Source organism: Crassostrea angulata, chromosome 3 (genome assembly GCF_025612915.1).
Source record: "Crassostrea angulata isolate pt1a10 chromosome 3, ASM2561291v2, whole genome shotgun sequence".
In the NCBI taxonomy this organism is placed as follows: domain Eukaryota; kingdom Metazoa; phylum Mollusca; class Bivalvia; order Ostreida; family Ostreidae; genus Magallana; species Magallana angulata.
Window position 1 is genome coordinate 9,155,538 of NC_069113.1, and position 18,066 is coordinate 9,173,603.

The 18,066-nt window shown below is 32.2% G+C and overlaps 1 protein-coding gene and 1 long non-coding RNA gene across 3 annotated transcripts in view; one reads left to right on the plus strand and one right to left on the minus strand.

The window, feature by feature from the left end:
• Window positions 1–2,579: 2,579 nt before the first annotated feature.
• The window catches only part of LOC128177278 (protein trachealess-like), a 46,424-nt gene continuing 30,937 nt past the window's right edge, over window positions 2,580–18,066 (plus strand). Inside the window, exon 1 of one of the 2 annotated variants that reach the window (XM_052843934.1) lies at window positions 2,580–2,824. In XM_052843934.1, the coding sequence (XP_052699894.1) occupies window positions 2,730–2,824 (95 nt within the window). In that variant the 5' untranslated portion in view covers window positions 2,580–2,729. Of the gene's footprint in view, window positions 2,825–10,408; window positions 11,726–18,066 lie in introns of those variants that run through there. The other variant, XM_052843935.1, reaches the window with a different exon arrangement.
• The window catches only part of LOC128177279 (uncharacterized), a 34,047-nt gene continuing 27,992 nt past the window's right edge, over window positions 12,012–18,066 (minus strand). Inside the window, exon 5 of the long non-coding RNA XR_008242822.1 lies at window positions 12,012–12,446. This is a non-coding gene — a long non-coding RNA (uncharacterized LOC128177279). The remainder of the gene's footprint in view (window positions 12,447–18,066) is intronic.

An 18,066-nucleotide genomic window follows, 5' to 3' on the forward strand; every position in this document is an offset into this window, starting at 1 on the left:
CGACTATACTTTACTCCTTTGATTCTTTAAATGCTATGTTCAATGCTTTTTAATCTTCCTCAGCAGATGTTAATTTTCTCAGTAAGAATTATCATCATATTCTCATGACCTTTTAGATACTTGTTCACGTTTTTACGACGCAAGCCAACAAAATTTCTAAGTTATCAATTTATTATTTATTTGTTTTAACTCGGATACAAGAGAATAATATAACCAACTAAGCAACCAACAAAACACACAAACAAAAAGACCCGGATATGACGATTAGGGTTTTTACAAGTTTCCATCCATGTTCCACGTGTTCCAACGTAAATTATTTATCTGTTAATCCTTTGTAATAATTATATTCATTTATTAAACCCATGATGTTTCATTTTATGTACATGTTCTTTAGTTGTTCTTGTTGTACTTTATATTGTAAAGTTAAATCTATATTCAAAGTAGAATTAAAATGTGGTGTTTTTGTTAGAGTAGGCGTGTATTCATGGTATCGGGAGAAACATCCCGAAATTTGCCATCATATCTAATTATAGTTGCAGAGTAAAAAACCAATAACTTATGAACTATGAATCAAATAAATCGTATAAATTTGTAAATAAAAATTATTTATTTAACGCCAATGTGTTTCCGTCCCCCGACCGAATATGAGCTGGCTCTAAACTTTATGTCGACATATTTTCAATTAATTCATATCAAAATCAATTAATATTTATAACAATCATGAGTACAAATTATGGTTTAAACTTTAAAATACTGTTTAAATAAAATAAAATGCTGTTCCCCTACTACCTACCAATCTTATTTTTTCGGGAATGGAATAGGAAATAAATGTACGCTACATATTGTTGAAAGTAAAATAAAAAAAAAAAAAAAAGAATTGAAAATTAAACCATACTATACAAATATAAGCATGGCTAAATAAACGTTTCTTTAATTAAATCCAATACAAAATTATAAGATGTCGATCCACTATAATAAACAAAAGGTATATATATATTTATATCAATAACAAATCGACGCTAAAAATAAATACGAGAGCTCATTAAAAAATGAGAAGCCTTTTGATGAAATTGTTGCAATCGTGTGTCTTATGAATTAACGGAGTCTGACCGCAACATCTAGCTATGCCATGGTTGGTCAGATACTTTTTCTGTGGTTTGAGGTACCAGTGTTCTGCGCGTCTTTATTTACCGTAAATCTTCTGAGGAGACAACTCGAGGGAATATATTGATCTCCGACTAAAATAAAGTTGTAAACGTATCGTCAGCTGAATATGTAATCAGGATGTTCAACATACAGTACATCGGCCCAATATCTGAAAAAAAAAATGTTACAGAAGTTACACTGTATTTTGTGGAGACGGTAATATTTTTTTTTCACAAACATATCGAACTACACGACTGTGTATATTCTAAGTATTCACCCAGAAAACTTGGATTGGGCACTTTTTAAGGCACGACAACTCTGTGAATTACTCTCTTAATGTCTCTCTTTGTGTTAATTTTCTCGGAGATGAGGTTTTTGAAAATTCAATGTTTAGTAGTTTAGTACATATGATACGAGACGGTGATATCTACGACGCACAAATAATTTCTTATTAAACTTTACGTCAAGTAATTAAAGTGCTTAATATTGCTCCTGTAAAATTCATGCAAAATACATAGGAACTTATAATTTTAAGATTGATGTAAATAAATATGACCACTGGGCCATGTATAATGCATTTTTTTTTTATCTATACACGTATAAGTATTTCTAAATCTAAATCAAGTTTCAATGATAGACCTTCTACAAACTTGAAAAAAATTTATTTAAGGTGCTATAGGAAATGAACAACTTTTACTTGACAAAAAAAAAATCCCTAAACAGCAAATTTATCAGGAAAATTCAATTATTAACTGACCAAGAAAGATATAGATAACAAATTTTAAAATTTTGCAGCTAAAACATTGGGGGGGGGGGGTACTCAAAATAAGCCAGTTTTGAGACGAACACAACATTGTGGTCACAAGATCGTACATAAACCTTAATCTTAGCATTCTTTGACAGTTTTATATTCCCAGTCATGTCATTTTAAACATAAAACAAAAATACTACAAACTGGGTCAATTCGTATGTTTTTTTTAACTAAACAATTCATTTCAGATTAATATTCGATATATGAAAAAAAAATCTGAAAAAGATAAATTCTTAATTTTCTCATATATCGTCAATTCCCTCAACTAATATACGTGAATCAGCAAATAAAAAAACAAAAACAAAACAAAGATTGAAAAATTACCCGAATTATTTTGTTTAGTTATTACTAAGATGTGAAATAGACATAAATACTAAAATGATACAAAAACCTAATACTTTTTAATATAAAGAAACTTCGAGTTCTACAAGAATCCATTTCATCCCTAATACTCAAAAAGCCCATTTTCAACGTCTTTATCAAATCAAAACCAATATAAAAACTCAATTTGGTTACGAAATTATCTCGTATCCAAGTCGACCGCGCGAATAAATTACCGGCATTGGGGGGATGTTCTTAGCTCTGCGCATGGGCGCACATCAATGTCTTCAGCAAATTTTTACTTTGTTTTCATGATAACACTAGTTTCCGTAGCAAGCTGTAAGATTTCTGGAGTACGAGACGGGAGGAAGACAAAATGCAGATTTCCTTCAAATAAGCAGTGAAAATTGTCTCTCCTTGCCCTCTTCTGTAGAGTTCTGTAGAAAGAAGCATGAATGACCAGGCGTTCTTCCACCACTGGGATGTTATGCGCCAACCACTGCAACCACCTGCCTTTGGCATGGGATCCTCTCTCCTGGACTTCAGGTAAGACCGCAGAAAAAATATGTAAAAAGTTTTTAATGCGTGTAAAAATCGGCTAATAATATTAATAAATTGATAAAACAATTTTAAAAACTGAAATGAAATTTTATAAAAAATATTAATATATGATCAATGGTCAATGTTTCTTGAAATGTTGCAGATAACGTTCAAGTTTTTAAAAAATTCGATGATTCTAAAAGGAGGAGTGAAAAATATTGGACATGATTTGATATGAACGTGTATTGACTTATAAATAAGAAAAACTACGTCTTGAATCTCTGAATTTATTACTTGTATGATATTAAATCTAAAATCTGTTTAATATCGATTTACATTCGCCCCGACATCTTTTATCAATTATGTAAAAATGTAACTGATGTAAATTCAGCTAACATGCATGCGAGTGAATGTGACAGACAAAAATATTTATGTATATTTTTCATACCAAATGTATTGATATACTTTAATTAAAAATATGTAATGTCCAAAAATATGAGATTTTCCAGTCATTATCTGTTGAACTGCACCAAGAAAAAAGAATGAGATTTGAACTTGATTGAGCGATTAGAAATTGATTCAAACGATTTTATGGATTCGTTAGCGAGAGGGTGTCTATAAAGCACTGTCAGCGTCAAAGTAGGGACCATCAAATTAACAAATCATTGCTCTAGACATTTATAGCAGAGACTGCATAAAATATGACAGCAGTTTTTGTCCGTCAGATGTGATGTGTGGTAAAAGGCACCGTAAATAACGAACTCTTTTCATAGGTTCTTTTATCTTTCAATTGAATTTTTAAACAACTTCGGTTTATAAAATATATGTATATCAAGAAATGCAAGAAAATTTAAATACATTTGATGCACTCGGTGAAACTGAACTTTTTTTAATGAAATGACAAATTATTGTCATTGATAATTAATTAGGCCAGTGAACTTTCTTGCAAATAAAATCAAAACGATGAACGAATTTTGTGTACATGTATCAATTTATTGCAAAAATTGTAATTCGTTACACAGGCACCTAGCATCGGTGGGGGGTTGGCAGTTAATTATTTTCGAAGCCGCCCCCCCCCCCCCCCCCACTTTTAGGGAGCATGTAAAATACTTAAGTAAAAAAAGGAAATAAACAGTGTAAATCATCAATTCAAGGGTCACGTTGCATACTTTATCGTCATCAAACTGTAAACAACGATACCAAAGATCGCTTGCATGATACTTAAAATATAAGTGTCAAGACAATTTTTCGAAGAAATGAATTTTTAAGAATTTAAAATGCAATGTTTCTAAATCGGACAATATATTTGGCAAATTTTGCACTTGTTTTAAGATTATTTTGGTAGACGAATTGATCTTTAAAAATAGCTCAACCGCAAACCAGGATTTGTGTTTATCAAAAAAAAAGAAAAAAAAAGAGAGAGAGTGATTTTTTGTTGGTGACGTAATGAACAAATGTGCTCAAAAGCGGAAAAGATCGAACATTATTGTAAAATCTTTTATTTACATCAAGTCATGATCGGCAGTGTATTGATTACAAACGGAAATACATCTATCTATTCTAGAGAATGATTAGTGTCACCAAGGGCATATTGTCTGCATACACATCAAACTTGGCACAATGCATGCAATTTTCCTGGTAACTTTGCAAGAATCCATCTTTCTAAGTTTACCTGACATTTAATTAAACACGGGACAAAAGATAAATCTAATGGTAGAGTTGATTCCCGTGGGTTCTTCTATCTTCAGTTTGACGTCCAGATTGACAATTAATTAAAATTCAAAGTTTTTAATTCCTGAAAGTGGATTTTAGAAGCTAACAATTACACAAAAGTAATAAAATTCAAAATTCGACATTTTTACATTGTTCTGTAAAATAATTTTAATATCAAATGAAAAGAATGATAATTTAATAAAACAAGATTTTTTGTATTTCTGTAGTTGGAAACAGCCTCAATTGACCTGATTAAAAGGCAAATTTTCACTCATCCGGAACGTACTGCTTCCAATAAATCTTCATTATTAGCGCATCTATATTTAACCCTATCCTCAGATGATTTACCTTTTTACGCATTACGTGACGATACTTTGACACCGAAATGTAAATTTATATACTCAGTATAGTTGAAATTATCGTTTCAATTTTAAGTTCTTCCCGTAAATCAATTCTTAGTAATATATCTAAACTAACATGTCTTTTTGTCTTTCGTTATTTGTAGAAAAGGGTTAATATCATAGACGATATTTTCTATCGTAGTCGGGCCGCATTGTAGGAAAACTGTCAGATGCAGATCGACTTTGCTTTGGGCATTTTTTGAGAATATGAACATTAATATAGTTTTAACTGCATGCTGGGAGAGAGAGAGAGAGAGAGAGAGAGAGAGAGAGAGAGAGGTATGTAAAAATAAAAATGCCGAATCGTTTTTTCTTTCGCTGACAATCATATAAACATAAATTTTGACAGAATTCACAAAGTTGATGAGGTGAATGATTGCTACATATACTTCCCCGATTTTTTTTTCACAAAGTTTAATTACTAATATTTTGGGGGGTTTTCTTTGATTATTGATAATAAAACGCCCCTTACGATTTTTCGTATATTTTGAATGATTTATGTACGTACCCGGATTTTTTTTTTCAAGATGTGTCCGAGGGATAATTTTGTTTTCTGGAAGGGGGTGTTTCTGATGCCTATTTTTTTTTTAAATATTACTACATAACTATCTGAAAATAATAACTTTGAATTTTTCGGGGGGCGTCCAGACAATTGTAATTTATTTAAGTATTTTTTAATGTATTAATTGAGTCTCTTGGTTTCAATTGGTGAGCTGAAAAATAAGAGTGCGCCTGCTTAGAAATTTTGTCACAATCATTAAAATTAAAAGACTTTAAAATTTCAACGGACACAAAACGCGAAAACATAAGCTAAAAAATATGAGATAAATTTTACCAGCGGGTGTTAACCGACTTTCGCCATGTGTGGCGTTTTTGAGACAGAGTATTTGCATTTTGCTAATAATCCTGAAAGCACAACATGCAGTTTGACAATCTATTTTCCAAGGAAATGATATATAGCGATAAACAAAGCTCATTGTAGTTTGAAATATGGTATCCGTCAAAGGAAAAAACCCAGCCATGCTTCTCACCTAAAATGAAGACAAACAGAACTGTACGCAGACTCTTGTTATTTGGGGGAAATTCGCGATTTACGCAGTTTTGATGTTTTTTTATGTTTATCATCAATTATGCAAAATACCTATAAAGTCTTGTTTAGACAATAAAAATATTATTATCTTTTATTCTACATCAATATAAGTATAAAGGTGTCTTTAAGAACAAATATAACATAGCAAATCATTTTATAGAAATGGTCCGAGGTACATGTACATATGTTTTCAACAAATAAAAAACACCATATGCAGTAGAATAGATTATAAGTACATTTTGTATTGTAAATTGATGTTCAAATGCCTTACCGATGAATAAAATGATACAACGGTAGATATATTAAAAAAAATATGCAAATTGTACTACATGTATATTTTTAACGACTTCGGTGTACTGTCAAGAGACATGATAAGATGATAGACTCGCACGTATAGTCATATTGTACATGTAGGTTTTTATTTTACTGGGTGGGTGTAAATACAAAATTTACAATAATACAGTACTTCAGCCGCAGTGCATCGTCTGAAGGTGAAATTAAATATCTGCATCATCAGCATATAAAGCCTGGAGCGCTTTTGTGTGCACTTTTGGAGAAACAAAAACAAAATCACGTTCTTGAATACCTGTGAAAAATTGATAGAGGAAAATAAAACCTCTCATGGATGATATAAATCAATTTCCCGTGTATTTTATCTGATCGACTATAAAATGCTGTAGAAAACGTGCCGCACATTCGTAAAAACTCTAGAATCCTTGAGCGATTATTTACATGTATCGGCGATCAAATCACATTATAAACTTTAAATTATGTATGAATACTGTTGTCAAAGTAAGCTATTTCAATTAAACTTTCAACTTCACTGTACAATTAGTTCTACTCTGGATTGATCTTTAAATTACTTGAAATAGGCCTTGGAACCCCCCCCCCCCCCGTAAACAAAATTATCCCTCTCCCCCCCCCCATTCCCGGGGTAGAATTGTCTGCATACATATCTAAATACATTATTTGGGGTTAGTGTTCCAAGCCTTTGGGGGGGGGGGGGGGGGGCTCAGTTATGTTTCTTCCTAATGAGTAAAAGACATAGGAATATTATAACAATCCATTATATTAGTCAGTGTCTACCTAGATAAAATATAAAAAGGGACAGCGACTCTTTGAACATAGTTTCCTTGACTAATTTTCAATCTAACATAAAAAAAATTCCATGACGAATTTTTGTCATATAAGTTTTTAACAAAATTGAAAAACAGTAAAGGACAATAGTATTAAAATTCCAAATATTTTTTATCATTTTCTAATTAGGATTTTCATGTCATTTGTAATTGCAAGAAAAATGCAATTGAGAAAAAGAATATCCATATATTTATGATTTACAAGATGTCTACTTTTTCCTCGCGTTTAAGTTAATTTTTGGAAGTAAACATGTGAACAACAAGTAAACTGTTAAAGAAATAATTCTCATTAAAAAAGAAAAACATGTAAGACGATAGATCTTGTTCTAATCCTTTTGTAATATATGCAATAAAATATTTTCAAACCTAATGATTCTCTCTTTCAAAATTTTAGCAAAATTAAGATTTGAATGCAGCAAAATGAGAAAACATAAGAATTTATTATGAAAGTAGAAACTTTAATTAACCATGAGTTATTTAAAAACAAGAGCAAACTTATGAATACAAGATTCCCAGTTTTTAATTGATGTGTGATTTATTGAAGAAAAAAACCAACAACATATGGGATACATGTCAATATTTCAACATTGCAAATATCAAATTAATGTTTTGAAATAAATTCTAAAGACGGCAAAATATTTTCTCTTGAAAAGCTATACTTAATTAAAAAAAAACCTTCGGTTTTTCACATGTCAAAACTCACTCGGCGAACTTCCTATCTTTTTCAACATTGTTCAGTTTGTATTGTCTATAGTATTATCAATGAGCCAGTGTTTCCAGCAGACCAACAGGAAAAGATCAACGCCTTTTCTGAGGTGACCATTGTGACCTTCATGAAATATAGATCCTTTATTTTGTCCACACAAGGATGTAGCTACCTAAATCAATCCATCTTGTTTGGACACCTCGCCATCAGTTCTCATATCTAATTTAATGAGTTTGTTTTGAACTTGCATAATAGATCAATATAGACGTCAATTAGAAAACAGTGCTAGCTATTGACTTTCATAGCAAGTGGACCGACGAACAATATATATTTGCATTGGAATAAGGGATAAAGGAAGAAAAATACACTTAAGATTTATGCTAAAAACTCCACATACGTAAAGCATGAAATGCATGCATTAATTTTAAAAGAATGGAATCAAAAAAAAATTTAAATGCACCGAAAATCACACCAAAAGAAGATGGGCGAACAAGATGTCGCAAATGCCTATTGATTTTAATCATTAAAAACAATTTCAGATTTTTAATATTTTTTTTCAAATATTGCTTACAGTGCTTCATATCATGATGAAAACATTCAAAAGCAAAATATCAAACTGAAGTCGGTTTGAACGTCAGACGCATATATACCGATGCACAAAGATTTCCTTGTCAGATATTTGTCAGATGTCGTTAAAATTTATCATTGCAGAGGAATTGACAGGCCTTGTAAGTTCCTATTATTTGAAAAAGAATTAAATATATTTTAAAAAATCAAATGTGTATTAATTACAGATAAGACCCGCTTGTAAATAAACAATTTTTGCACGAAGAAGGTTTGATAAAGTCCATACCCACAGAATCGATGCGTTATGGGGTCTTGCTGCAGCGAGGTAGACGTACTTAAAAAAGCAAGTTACACTATAAGAGATGAATAAAAACAGCAAAATAAGGTAGTTGAACATCTCCTGAAAATCAGGAGAAGGCGAACACGGCTTTTAGATTCTATAGAAAGCATTTTTTCATCATCACCACAATTGTTAGTCTGCTAGATATCTTACAATTTCTAAATTAAAGTATTTGAACCCATGTAGTAAAAAATATATTTTAAAAAGTTCAAACTTAATAATCTTATAGAATGTTATCTAAAAACACCCATACAACTGTATAAACCTCAAAATAGTGACACTTAAATAACTAGGAAAACGATTTCATTCTCATTTGACTATAAATAGAACATTTTCATGTTTAAATAATTGTAAAATTCCAAAGTATTGCACGTTGAATTCGCGATATTTTTTTTTTCCGTGAAAATAGCTGGGAAAATTTGTTCCGCGAGCTAATTTCTTGTCACAAGGTATTAAAATTTTGAGGTAAAAAATTCAATTGTTCAAGTGATAGTGGTTCAATTTTACATAGTTCTGGAAGGATAAAGAATATCATTTCGAAATTCTCCGGAACTTTACGCACTCCGTCGACAATGGAGAGATTCTATAAACAAGTATCGGGACTGTCACCAATAGTAGCTGTGGTAAGCGGGCCCAGACCAATATTATTCAAGTCAGATCAATTAAAAAGGAGTGATTGATTTAGTTAATTAGTATGATTATTTATGATAATATATAATTTATCTCATCATTACATCGAATTAATGTCAGGTAATGTTAGGCGACCGTGATTTAAGGTATGGAAAAAAGACTCGAAATGAAGGGTTCCATTTTTTTCGGCAGCTCGCTAATGAATAATTATTTTATTTTGCGGAATTCCATGTTCCATTATACACAAATATAGATTTTTTTTTATGAATTAAATTTGGTGATGAATTGAGAAAAAACAAAAATAACTCCTTTAGGGTTGATGAATTTAAAAATAAACCACTTTATCACAATTTTTGTTGACATTTAGCATTTTCTACTCTTTCCTAGGTGGACAAAATCACGAGTAATTTATTCGCGGTAAATTTTTTTTTTTCTAAATCATATTTCTTTGATTGCAATTTTCCTAAATTTTGTTGTTTCTGAAACCAGTTCATAAAGTCTGAAGATTAAAAATCAAATACAATACAATAGAGTCGATTTAAGAAAAGAATCATTGCACTTGCATATACTCTACGCGTAAGCTGGGGGGGGGGGGGGGGGTGTTGGGGGTGTTTATAATGAATATATGTAAAATACATAAATTGAAACAGAATCATTTATAACATTAAACAAAATTCAACAACTTACGATGAACGTTAATATGACATTCATCTCCCATTTCATAGTTCTTTAGCAAATTAATTATAATAATTACATATACTTGTTGGTAAGTAAACTTATTTAACATTTACGATTATTTAGGCTGTCCCCTTGCCAACACAGACACGTTTATAATTTTGAGATTAAAAGGGAATAAAAATGTGTGTTTTTTTAAATAATGCAAAAATAAATTCAATTTAGAGCAATTTCAACAAGGAAATATTCGGGATAAAACAAAAAAAATGTAACGAAAAGTACTAAATTAGAATTCAACGTTTTGTGGTTTGGTCATGAACATCAAAATTATAATTGATCTTCTTTAGTTTTAAAATAAAATTTGGGAGTTTCTCAGAAAATATCAAAAGACCACATACATTGCCATTTAGATTTCGGTTAATATTTTGACCTCTTTCGGGCAATAAATAGATGAAAGGTGAAGGTCATAGAGACTGGGAGAATGTCATTGGGAGAAGGTCATTGGGAGTAAATGAATATATACATTTTCGCACGTAATGTAGCGATGATAGAGCTTATATATACCGTACGATCCTACACAGTTTGGGTTAAAATAGAGATTGTTTCAAAGTCAGCTCTATTGGGGTCAAGTCTTCGGCATGTAGGGAGCGATAACGACGCTATCAGCTACGTGTCTGCCGGCGAACCCTGCCCCTGTTTGTGCTCGGTGTCTGCGTGACTCCTGTGCACACCGACTATTACATTGTATAGGTACGCAAAACATCACGTGCACGTTGACAGGCAGTCTCCCGTAAAATGTCTGATGAGTCTACAGTGGGAGTTTTATGACAATGAAAACTATTTCATGAATATCCTCTTTCTCTTTATTCTGTATGAAGTTAATAGGTGCCGTTATTGATTACTGAGATTTTTGTTTAATTCTTCGATTATAATTGCGAGTAAAGATCCAAATTACCATGCAATGCTAAATGTTGAGTAATTTAACGATCATAAATGATAAAAAATGAAACGAATACATGGTATCACTATGGATAAACAAACGTATACATGTAAAACGTTAAATCACTTCACCTATTACTCCATCCTTCATTGAAGAAATGGGTTGAATATAAATTTAAAAAAAACCCCGATGTCTGAAATGCACAACAGCACGGGAAATGTATCTTTTTAAGTTCACATTATATATCATATATAATAAAATAACAAATCTTCAACTAAAAACCATATTCAGTGTTCGCCAGAGACAAAAAAGCAACGACAATTATGATTGCAATTCTATACATGTACTTTCATTATCAGTTTTAACTTCCTATTTTACAAACAGCAGAAGGGGAAAAAATTTCGTTTTTGCAAAGATCATACAGGGTTTTTCTTTGTTATGTTAAACAAGTTGATTTGATAAGGACTGGTTATTTGTTAACCAGATATTCACCTGTACAATTTAGTTAGGTGCAATTCAGGTGTAAAGCCTAGATGGATAATTCTATTCAGAAAAGGATACTTTTACAAAATAGACGGCATTGCCTGCATGAGACCCTGGAGTTGTTGTATGTCCCCTGACCGCGGATTATGATGTTCATGGATAACATGTGACCTAATTGGAATCTGATATTTCTAAAAATGTTCAACAAATTGTAAACAGTTATGAGGTAAGCCGAACGCGATGTAAAGCGGTAATCTCGAATCTTTGTATAAATGGTTTAAATTTCAATGCCGGTCGGCGTCATTGGTGTTTTCCGGTTTTGGTACTGTACAGCGAGTGTAGTTCAGTGCTTATAACCCGACGACAACCAGCGCCAGATAGTTCATTGTTAACAAGGTAAGCACTTATATATATAAGACTTACTATATAACAGACGTGTCTGAAAGACTAACCGGCAGATCCATACACCGTTATTCTTTTAATATATCCAAATTCCAATACCAAGATGCTGCAAGAGATCATATGGTTTAATAATTTATGAAAATCGTAACTAAATAAAAGGGCAAATGTAATGCAGCAGTAGCATCACCATCGTTTTTATAAATCAAAGATGATGATATCTTGAACTTGTAAGGAAATGGCTGCTTTAGCACTACGAGGTTTCGCTATTAATGAGATCTTGAGGCGCCATACAGTGCATTATAGATGTGAACGTGTTGCGAAGGACTCGAGAGATCTTCATTGACTTGAAAGATTTCCACGTGTTTTGTTTTCTGTTGGGGGTTTTTTTTCGGGGTGGCTTGCACTGTTCCGGTGGCTCGGGATCAATACACTGCACTATTTTGGAGAGCGTCATTGGAACGCCTATCTGATTGCACTATTGACAATGATGGCCGTGATTATTGTCTGATTAAATCCACGTTGTTTTCTCTCTCTTCTCTTTTTTTCTGAAAAAAAAATGAAGTACACATAGAAAGTCAGAAAGGTGCAGGACTATACTTAATCATTTTATTAAGTCGACATTTAAATGGATGTGCACTTTTTTTCGTTAACGTTAAGGAAGAATAATTTTTCTTAAAAAAAACATACAACAAGCCATCCACCTGTTAAATACGGTGAAAATGTGAAATTCAAAAAGAATATGATTTCTTTACTAAGCAGACGAAAACAAACAACTTGTGTGATGTCAAGCAATTTGTTAAAGCGAAAGCAAAAACAGTGGAAGGATCCTAAGATTTTAATATTTTGTAGGTCGTGTCACATTTCATCTGAAGATAGATGGTAGCGGCTCTTCGTGTTCTGTCATCTGCACGCAGCTGCAGTTCCACGCGAATTTGCCACATTCATTGTGATAAATGAAGATTTCATATTTCCAGAATTTATAGTTTTAAGAAAGTCGTTTTTTGCCCTGCATCACATTGTATTCCAGACGCACTGAGTAATGCTAAAAAAGCAAATTGCCTTTTTTAGAAAATAACTGGTTTCTGGTTGTCTTTATCAGAAACAAGCAAAAGGAGTCTATCATTTTTATATAAAACTTTAAAATAATATTTCTTTTATTATTTTATTTTTGCAACTGTTTTAAACAAATTACAACCAGAGGTCGTTGAACTCGGTAGATCACATTGCAGTGTGTAGACAGATAAATGGAAGAAATTAAAAAAAACCAAAAACCTGGCATAAGATGGTAAGGTATTTGTTTTTTTAAATCAATTTCAAGTCAACTTGGTCATAAAACTTTTTTTCAAACAGATTATGTATTTGGGTGATAACCCCCCCCCCCCCCTCGAAGGCCTGAAAAAAACCCCATTAAACTTGTTATCCCAATTACACAGGTATGATCATTAATCATGCACTTACACTGTTACACATAGTCTCCATATATGATGGTTTTACTCTTTTTTGGTAAAGCTAGTTTAAGCAGAATGCTTTGTCTTGAATGATTCTCACATGCTAGTATTTGTAAAGAATGAGAGTATTAAGCGTTGTAAAGATATATTGTAAACGAGGGGAAATTTATTTTTCAGTGGGAATTATTGTAGCATCAGAGATAAATACAAATAACGGGACATTAAAAAGAAAATTAAACTAGATACGATCTCGTTACGAGTAACGAGTAGGTCTTCCGTTCAATTTTTTAAACGATTCGATTAAAATATCAATGAAATTTCAGAATTATCCCTCAACCACTTCCTTTTAGATAATGTATACGATTGTCAATATCCTTTAAAATGTTTAACAAAGAGTTTTGCTTTTTAACATACAACACATTAAAGATTTAAGATTTTAGTCCCCTAAAATCTCTAAATACGTCATCAATGGGTTTGGAAATGAGTTTTACAAACTAATATTGCTGCGATCAACAACTTTGCTTCTATAATGCATTACAAAATCTTGATCATTTTTAACGTATGAGTAATAGAGTTTAGAAGTCTATAGGCCCCTAATTTAAGGGGCCAGCCCCTTTTTCTTGATTTTATACGAAAGGTCTCATGAATACTAACATTTTTTGTTCTTACATCCATCTGAAATTGTTGATCACTTTTGAGATACAAATGATTGAATATTTTAGGGGCCAGCCCTCTAGATCCTTAATGGGGACAGAAATTCGTATTTTGATAAGTAGAATCAATTTAAATCATTTAATCAAACATTTTCTCTTCTTTGATGTCTAACAAAAAATGTATACTTCTCTAGTTATTTTTCGTCAAAGTTTAAGTACTTTGGCCCCTAAAAATCCCTAATTACGTAATAAATGGGCGTGGCAATGATTTTTTCAAATAGATATTGGTACGATCAACAACTTTGCTTCTATAATGCATTACAAAATCTTTATCGTTTTAAAGTTATTTGTAATAGAGTTTACGAGTGTCTTGGCCCCTAATTTAAGGGGCCAGCCCCTTTTTCTTGATTTTGTTGGAAAGAACGTTTAATTATCTACTACTTTTATAATAGATGTCTTAACAAAATAACAACTGTAAAAAAGATACAGATCAAAACGTATGAAAATTTTGAATGAAAATTCGTACTCAATTATCGAGCCCAGGCGAGCTCCAAGAAATGGCGCCACTGGCTTAAAACAACATAATAGTGCACAACTATAAACTATAGACTACCTATCCTGAAAATTTCATAGTCATATCTCTGATAGTTTCTGAGATCAGCTCTGCACAAAAAAGGTCGTGAAAATGTGCAAAATGGCCGATAAATCGGTACCGGAAGTGACGACAGAAAAAATCTCAAAAACGTATGAAGTTTACATTAAGTCCCATCCTCTGTGAAAAAATGATTGAAATCGGTCGAATAGTTTTCGAGAAATCGCGTGCACAAAATTTGTGGAAAAAAATAATAATAACTAGACACGATCTCGTTGCGAGCAACGAGGAGGTCTTCCGTCTGATTTTAGAATTTGAGATTTATGTTTGATCTTGATTTTGCTATTTAACAGCTATACATGATTTAAAACAGGAAAAGAGGAGTAAACATTTTAAGTGCCTGATACTATTTTGTTTCAGGTTTAAGAGTTTTGTTCAACAAGTGTTTAGAAATTCGTCACCGTTCTTGAGATATCTCAGAAAAAATATTTTAGGGGCCGGACCTTATCTCCTTATTGGGGCCGCTAAACAAAAATTGTAAGGTTGCATGTTATTAGGTACATTATTTTGAGCATCTTTTCTTTTATACTGCATTTCAAAATATTTTTTTCTTTTTGAGATATAGGTAATCACATTTTTGGACTTTTGACCCCTAAAAATCCTTAATTACGTAACACATGAGAAAAATCATTATAATGTTAGGCTACACAACTGTTAGATAAACATATTTGCTTCTATAATCTATTACGAAATACCCCTCGGTAAAGAACTATAGGAAAAAGACTTTAGAGCCCTCTAGGTCCCTAATATTAGGGGCTAGCCCCTTTTTCATGGTATCAAATGAAAGCTCATTTGATTATAAAGACATTTTGTTCAACAAGTGTTCAGAAATCCGTTACCATTCTTGAGATATCTCAGAAAGAATATTTTAGGGGCCGGTCCCTTATCTCCTTATTGGGGCCGCTGAACCAATTTTTTTAGGCTGCATGTTGTTAAGGACATCATTATGAGCATCTTTTTTTTTATACTGCATTTCAAAATATTTTTCCGTTTTGAGATATAGGTAGTCAAAGTTTTGGACTTCTGACCCCTAAAAATACCTAATTACGCAACATATGAGAAAATCGTTATACTGCTTGGCTTCATAACTGTAAGATAAACATATTTGCTTCTATAATTTATTACAAAATATCCCTCAGGAAAGAACTATAGTAAAAAGACTTTAGAGCCCTCTAGGTCCCTAATATTAGGGGCCAGCCCCTTTTTCTTGGTATCAAATGAAAGGTCATTTAATTATAAAGACATTTTGCTCAACAAGTGTTCAGAAATTCGTTACTATTCTTGAGATATCTGAGAAAGAATGTTTTAGGGGCCGGTCCCTTATCTCCTTATTGGGGCCGCTGAACCAATTTTTTTAGGCTGCATGTTGTTAAGGACATCATTATGAGCATCTTTTTTTTTATACTGCATTTCAAAATATTTTTCCGTTTTGAGATATAGGTAGTCAAAGTTTTGGACTTCTGACCCCTAAAAATACCTAATTACGCAACATATGAGAAAATCGTTATACTGCTTGGCTTCATAACTGTAAGATAAACATATTTGCTTCTATAATTTATTACAAAATATCCCTCAGGAAAGAACTATAGTAAAAAGACTTTAGAGCCCTCTAGGTCCCTAATATTAGGGGCCAGCCCCTTTTTCTTGGTATCAAATGAAAGGTCATTTAATTATAAAGACATTTTGCTTAACAAGTGTTCAGAAATTCGTTACTATTCTTGAGATATCTGAGAAAGAATGTTTTAGGGGCCGGTCCCTTATCTCCTTATTGGGGCCGCTGAATCAAATTTTTTAGGTTGCATGGTGTTAAATACATCATTTTGAGCATCTTTTCTTTTATACTGCATTTCAAAATATTTTTCCGTTTTGAGATATAGGTGGTCAAAGTTTTGGACTTCTGACCCCTAAAAATCCCTAATTACGCAACATATGACACAATCGTTATACTGCTTGGCTTCATATCTGTAAGATAAACATATTTGCTTCTATAATTTATTACAAAATATCCCTCGGTAAAGAGTTATGGGTAAAAGACTTTAGAGCCCTTTAGGTCCCTAATTTGAGGGGCCAGCCCCTTTTTCCTGATATCAGCAGAAAGGTCTTGTAAATATAAACTTTTTTTACATTACATATTTTAACAAAATATTTTCCAGAAAAGAGATAAAGAGAGAAAAGCACAAAAATTCACAACGCTTTTTTAATGTCAATTTTCGAGCCATAGCGAGCTTTGGCGCCAGTAGTGCTAAACATACAAAACAACAATCATGCAAAACTTCAATCTTTCCTTTACCTACCGTAAAAATTTGAGATTAATATCTCTTGTACTTTAGGAGAACAACAGAAGACAAAATACCCATATAAAAATTAGAAAAATCTCAATATCTCAAAAACGGATGTGACGTCATCAATACAAAAAATTTCCAATCAAGTTCAGACCACTATCTATCACATCCTAAAATTTAATTGAGATCGGCCGAGCCGTTTCTGAGAAATCGCGTGCACAAAAAAAGGAAGAAAAAAAATAATAATAACTAGACACGATCTCGTTGCGAGCAACGAGGAGGTCTTCCGTCTGATTTTAGAAATTGAGATTTATGTTCTATCTTGATTTTGCTATTTAACAGCTATACATGATTTAAAACAGGAAAAGAGGATCTTCATTTTAAGTGCCTGATACTATTTTGTTTCAGGTGTAAGAGTTTTGTTCAACAAGTGTTTAGAAATTCGTCACCGTTCTTGAGATATCTCAGAAAGAATATTTTAGGGGCCGGACCTTATCTCCTTATTGGGGCCGCTGAACAAAAATTGTAAGGTTGGATGTTATTAGGTACATTATTTTGAGCATCTTTTCTTTTAAACTGCATTTCAAAATATTTTTTCTTTTTGAGATATAGGTTATCAAATTTTTGGACTTTTGACCCCTAAAAATCCTTAATTACGTAACACATGAGAAAAATCATTATAATGTTAGGCTACATAACTGGTAGATAAACATATTTGCTTCATAATCTATTACGAAATACCCCTCGGTAATGAACTATAGGAAAAAGACTTTAGAGCCCTCTAGGTCCCTAATATTAGGGACCAGCCCCTTTTTCATGGTATCAAATGAAAGGTCATTTGTTTTTAAAGACATTTTGTTCAACAAGTGTTCAGAAATCCGTTACCATTCTTGAGAAATCTCAGAAAGAATATTTTAGGGGCCGGACCTTATCTCCTTATTGGGGCCGCTGAACCAAATTTTTTAGGCTGCATGTTGTTAAGGATATCATTTTGAGCATCTTTTCTGTTATACTGCATTTCAAAATAGTTTTCCTTTTTGAGATATAGGTGAGCAAAGTTTTGGACTTTTGACCCCTAAAAACCCCTAATTACGTAACATATGAGAAAATCGTTATACTGCTCGGCTTCA